The sequence below is a fragment of the Scleropages formosus genome, chromosome 7 (assembly GCF_900964775.1).
Source record: "Scleropages formosus chromosome 7, fSclFor1.1, whole genome shotgun sequence".
NCBI lineage: Eukaryota > Metazoa > Chordata > Actinopteri > Osteoglossiformes > Osteoglossidae > Scleropages > Scleropages formosus.
In genome coordinates, this window is record NC_041812.1 from 28,246,974 (window position 1) to 28,253,240 (window position 6,267).

A 6,267-nucleotide genomic window follows, 5' to 3' on the forward strand; every position below is an offset into this window, starting at 1 on the left:
CTCTGTCAGCATCTGGACAGACAACAATGTAGCTCTTCCAATTGTTGATGTTCTCCATGATGATTTCAGTACAGCAGGTTCAGCATACAAGTTGCTCACAGAAACCCTGTATCTGTCAGGCATGGAGGTCCGTAGCAATGATGTGGTCAGTGTCAGATACCAACACTAGCCACCTCTGCCACACAGTATGACATGGTTCTTTCACAGGAAGCCATTGATGATTCTGAAAAGGCCGTGTGGCATTGGGCAGACTGTTCCCCACATCCCCACACACGCTGGTTGCCCCATCATCCCTTGTTCCTTGTATTGCATGCAAGGGCCGTGCTCACAGTGAGGTCGTTGTGCACCACTCTCCGATTCTTTCTCTTTCTCCATCTCTTAGCTCCAGCTGTGGCGAGCCTCCCTTCCCCCTTCCATCAGCCTGGGCGTCCCACACTTCCGATACATCTTTAAATTTCGGCAACTTAAGGCACCTGGTTTCCTGTTTTCCACAAAAGCAACCTTTTTTTGCAGGGGATTGCCATTTCAGATAACAGGTAGCTATATACATACAAACAGAGACAGTGCGTAATGATGGTAAATGAAAGGTAACATCATGAAACTTTGTAACACCCATGCCATACGTTTGTTTCATTTCTCACCTGAGGGATATCCTCTGTGATCCTGCAAAGTAACACACTGTATAAGTCCGAAAAACCTATGTCTATTTAAATTAAATATTTCACCGAGAAATCGATTATTGCCTTCAATTTCATACGAATACAAGCGGCTGATTCGGCGGCGCGAGCTACGGCCGCTATCTTGGCAGCGCGTGAGTTCCGTTTCGGGTGGAGGACCAGGGAAAGCGAACAGCGAGGTGGCGCTATGAGTCTCTTTGAGCAGCACTTTTCAACTTCCGCCGCTTGTTCCGAGCTGCACCAGAACCGCGTTCTCTTCCCTACAGGTAATGTGTGTTTATTCTCTCTCTCTTCCCTCTGACTGTTTCTTTTACTCTCTTTTCTGCAGGTAAGACGTGTTCGTCTTCTCTCTCTTTTTCAGCTTTTTTTCCGAGCGCCCTAGGGTGAGTATTAATGCGTTAAAACGGTACCGTCACCACGATGCGACATTTCAGATGATTTCTAACGGGTCATGTGACATGTCTGACTGTCTTTCCGAGCGGTTCGTTCGGCCGGAAAACGCGCTCCGAGGGACCGGTTCGCCCCCCCGTCTGGTGATTATATTTGCATTAGAAATGTTTCAGACGAAACAAGAAAGCGTTTCTTTCCAGACTGTTTTTTTCCCCTGTCCTTTTTACGTAGCTCAAGTCAAGGTTTTCAAAATTTTAAAAAGAAATAAAAATATAAGATATGTATACAAATGTACCTGTTATACACAGATCTGTTTTTTTTTTAATCTTTTATTGATTGTATAGAAGCCAAAGTGAAGTCATAGCCCATGAGATTATTTGAATCAGTGGCACTGGATGAGAGGTTGTGTAGATTTTTATTTTCAATTATTTTAAATAAGATTTAATTTAATGCAATCATGAAGTTAATTCTAAAAAGTCTTAAATTGCAGTGTATTGGTGTCATTTGAGATGAGGTAGCTGATGAGGTGAGATATTATCTCATTGTATGCAGTGCAATACAACACAAATGTGGCAGTGCTCAGAACAGCAGCAGATACACTTAAAATAAGTAAATAAAGAAATGGGTAAATAATAAATAGGTGAATTAACAAGTAAGAATTAGACTGAAACTTTGAAGTCCCCTCGCCATGAGGGTCATGTAGCTTTTCTATTGCCAACGTAGCCTCAGCTTGTGGGGGAATGTATAGCCTACTGCACCAACTGTTCACATAGACACACCGTCTTCCTCCTCTGCTCTTCTTGGAATCTCTTGTCTATCTTGTTAGTTAGTAGACCTGGAGGTGGCGAGGAACAGGCTTGGAAGTGCTGGTCTGTAAGGGTTCGCCTGTAGCTGAGCACGTGGCCCGGCTTGTGTCCCCCCTTCTGTTTCCCTCCATCACCTGTGCTGCCTCGTTGGTGGGATGGCAACTCCGATGGGCTCCGGGGGGTGTAAGGTCTCCGGGGTAATGCAAGTGGTGTCTCTGGGGAAAAAAGTAACTGAGATAAGTAATATGGGGTGTCGCTAATATCGGTAATATGCTCTGAAAGCTACTGCTGTTCTGAGGGAGAGCCGAGCTGCTGCGTCTGCACATGCCACCATCTTGCCCTGCACCCTGGGGGAGATATGGGAGGTGTATCTTGTTTTGCACCCAGTTTGCAAGAGGCTGCAGGACTGTCAGCCTTTGATTCTGCCTTCATGGTTATGTATAGGTTTGTGATTGGAATTTTGTAGTCAAATTGAAAATGCAGTGTACGGTTCTTGAGGTAATTGAAAACTATATGAATGTGGTTGTTTTACAGTAGGATTGCTGATGTGGTAAACCCTAAACAGGTTCTTCTTATTGAGTTTCAATGTATCATTTCTGCTAAACTGTTTAATGGGTAAAGTGTTTCAGTTGTCCTGGAAACACAGTATCTGCACAACTGCAGCTTAATTTCTCATTAAGCTTAAATATTTCATATTGACAGTGATTTCCCTGAACTGTGATATATTAATTCTTCTTCATCTCTCCTCCAGAGTACATTAATTCAGGAGCAGAGGAGGTCACACATGGACAGAAAAGGAAATGGACATTGAAAGGAGACAAAGAGGATCTCACTGAGCAGTGTAACAAAGCACAGGGAGAGAAGGCTAGGATCATCATGATGGCAGGAGCTGAACACCCTTTGCTGTCACTGGACAACCTCCCATGTGAATCAGACTGTTTTGGGAACACAGTGAGCTCTTACTCAAAGGACTCAAAAGCAGTAATGGATATGTGTGTAAAAAGTGAGCCTGAAGATCAGCACATTTCCCACCCTGAATATTGTACTGAGGTACAGAGCTTTGGTGCTGAGATCAGCTCAGGGCTGCACCTGAATGCTGACCACATTAAATCTGAGAATGAACTGGTCAAGAAAGACAAATATGATCTACAGCTGAGCAGTAATGCTGCAGTGATCTCTCTTCCATCAGAGCAGTTAAAGTCTTCTACTTGTGTTTTATACAAGCAATATAAATCAGAGGCCCATGAAGTGGAAGCAGTGCAGTATTTGCAGTTATGTGAATCTCCATGTACAGAAAATGAATTTACTGAAGTTACTCATTGCGGCATAAAGGAGGAGTATGCAGATTTACAGGTGCATGACTTGCACACATTTTCTTGTTCCATGTCCAAACAATATAAATCAAAGGCAGCTGTAGTCAAGGTGGAGCGGAATTGTCAACAAGAAGGATCTACCAGTACAGAGACGGCAGTTAATGGAGCTGACGGCAACCATTTAAAGAGGGATTCCGTCAAGCTGGATGACATATTTACTTTAGGAAAAGTCAAATGTTGTATGCAGTGTGGAAGAAGTTTTTCGCGCAGCTGTCAGTTAAAATGTCACCAACTCATTAATTGTGGAAAACAGAATGAACACAGTGAGTGTGGTGTAACTCTTTCTCAATTATTCAATTCTGAACAGCAGGAGGTTTTTTGTTTGTATAAATGTGAATGTGGGATGTGTTTTTCCCAAAGCAGTCACTTGAAACAGCACCAGCGTATTCATGCCGCTGTAAAACCATATAAATGCAGTGAATGTGGAAAGAGTTTTTCTCAGTCTGGTCAGTTGAAACACCACCAGTTTATTCATACTGGTGAGAAACCGTATAAATGTAGTGAATGTGGAAAGGGTTTCTGCCAAGGCAGTCAGTTAAAACAACATCAGCGTGTTCATACTGGTGAGAAACCATATAGATGTAGTGAATGTGGGAAGAGTTTTTCTCAATCTAGTCACTTAAAAAACCACCACCTTATTCATTCTGGTGAGAAACCATATAAATGTAGTGAATGTGGCAGGAGGTTTTCACAGGGAGGTCATTTAAAACACCACCAGCTTGTTCATTCTGGTGAGAAACCATATAAATGTAGTGAATGTGGGAAATGTTTTTCCTGTAAGTCTAACTTAAAAAACCACCATCGTATTCATTCCGGTGAGAAACCGTATGAATGTAGTGAATGTGGAAAGTGTTTTTCTCGATGCAGTAGCTTAAATGAGCACCGGCTAACTCATACTGGTGAGAAACCATATAAATGTAGTGAATGTGGAAAGTGTTTTTCTCGATGGAGTGGCTTAAATGAGCACCAGCTAACTCATACTGGAGAGAAACCATGTAAATGTAGTCATTGTGGGAAGTATTTCTCCTGTGTAAGTACCTTAAAAAAGCACCAACGAATTCATTCTGCTGAGAAACCATTTAAGTGTAATGAATGTGGGAAGGGTTTTTGTCGCAGAAATGGATTAAAACAGCACCAGCTTGCCCACACTGGTGAGATAACCTCTTTCACATTCGCTACAAGGGTTTCTCACGCTTGAAACCTGAAAGAGCACCATCTCATACATTCTAGTGAGAAACCATATAAATGTATTCATTGTGGGAAGAATTTTGGTCCAAAGAAGTATTTAAAAATCTACAAGCTAGCACATTGCAAGATCTGTAAAAAAAAAAAAAAAAAAAAGTCTCTACTTTCTTCAGCCTCCTGTCTTGAAGAGGTTTTACACAGGTCTCTGTTTTACTGTGAAGGAGCAGTTTTCCAGAGACTGGCAGATACATGAGAGGTTCCCTTTGGGAAAAACTAGCATCTGAGATATATTATGTGCACGGTAAATCCAAAGAAAGTATATTCATATCCTTGTTGTTTGAAACACTTCTGCCTTCATCCAAGAGAGTTATCAGTAACTGAACTTGTGGTAGAAGTTCACCAAGTATGGAAGATTGAGTCCTGCTGTACTGAGGGCCTCACAATGTATGAAGTATACTTTGTTTATGTTTAACTTTTTGGGTTAAATGCACTGAACACTGAGGTTACTGATTATTTTGGTATTGATTTCTTGTAAAACTTTTAATGCCAGAAAAATGTGTATCAGTATATTTTTAATAAAATGAATCTGCTGTGCCAGTGCAATCAGAAATGGTCAGTTTTATGACTAATAAAAGAAATACAAAAATAGAAGTCTCCTAGGTATTATTATTATTGCTGACTTCTCACAGGACCTGAAGTGGGAGACCCACATAGACTCCATTGTGAAGAAGGCCCAGCAGAGGTTGTACTTCCTTTGCCAGCTGAGGAAGTTCAACCTGCCACAGGAGCTACTGCTGCAATTCTACTCCACAGTCATCCAGTCTGTCCTCTGCACCTCCATAACTGTCTGGTTCGCCTCAGCTACGAAATCAGACATCAGAGGGCTACAGCAGATAGTTCGGACTGCTGGAAGAATCATCGGCACATCCCCCCCAGCACTCGTCCAGAGTCAGTAAAAGGGCTAGCAAAAGCGTTCTAGACCCCTCACATCCAGGCCACTTCCTCTTCGAACCTTTGCCATCTGGCCAGTGCTACAGAGCACTGAGCACCAGGACAGCCAGGCACAACAAAAGTTTCTTTCCTCAGGCCATCTACCTCATGAACAGCTAAACCCCCCCCCCCCCAGAGAATAAACCAGTGCAATACACAATGCTATTTATATTTATAACTATTTATCACATCATATCTCTTACTCACATTCCCTTGCATTTGTATCTAGTGACTATTTTTGTATATTAGGTACTTTATATTTTTATATATTTTTTATCCCTTATTCACATACTCTATCTTCTCATCTGTCTTGTCACTGTCATTCTGTCTGTGCTGTGGTAGTTCCTGTCACCAAGACAAATTCCTTGTATGTGTGAACATACTTGGAAATAAAGCTTGTTCTGATTCTTCTACTGGTAGATTTGCAGACTTAATCTACTTACAATTATTTATGCATTTATACATTTGGGTAGTTTTATGTAGTTTTGGGTAAATACTATGGTTAAGGGTACTAGAGCAGGAGCAGGGATTTGAAGTTGTGTCCTTTTCACAACCCATGCTAACTGCTGCCAAAAATTAGATGTCTTTGGATTGTGAGAGCAAACCAGAGTATGCAACAGAAACCCACACAGAGGGAAAACAAGCAAACTCCACACAGACTGAGTTGGGTTTGAAATTATTCCCAAGTAGCCCAGGCACTGTGTGGTGGCAGCAGTACCATCTGTGCCACTATGACTTAGAATTATGTTGAGAGAAAAAAAAAAATCACATACAACACCAAGAGAGGAGGTGAGGCTCCTGGGAGAGTGGTGCCAGGACAACAACTTGTCTCTCAATGTCAGTAAA

The 6,267-nt window shown here is 41.9% G+C and overlaps 1 protein-coding gene across 1 annotated transcript; it reads left to right on the plus strand.

Annotated features, from left to right (window-relative positions):
- The first annotated feature begins 907 nt into the window (after nt 1-907).
- Nucleotides 908-5,030, plus strand: LOC108934727 (zinc finger protein 436-like). The gene is made up of 2 exons (XM_018752784.1): nt 908-943; nt 2,625-5,030. Exon 2 carries the CDS (start codon nt 2,750-2,752, stop codon nt 4,442-4,444), a length of 1,695 nt encoding a protein of 564 aa, XP_018608300.1. The 5' UTR covers nt 908-943; nt 2,625-2,749; the 3' UTR covers nt 4,445-5,030.
- Nucleotides 5,031-6,267: the final 1,237 nt, after the last annotated feature.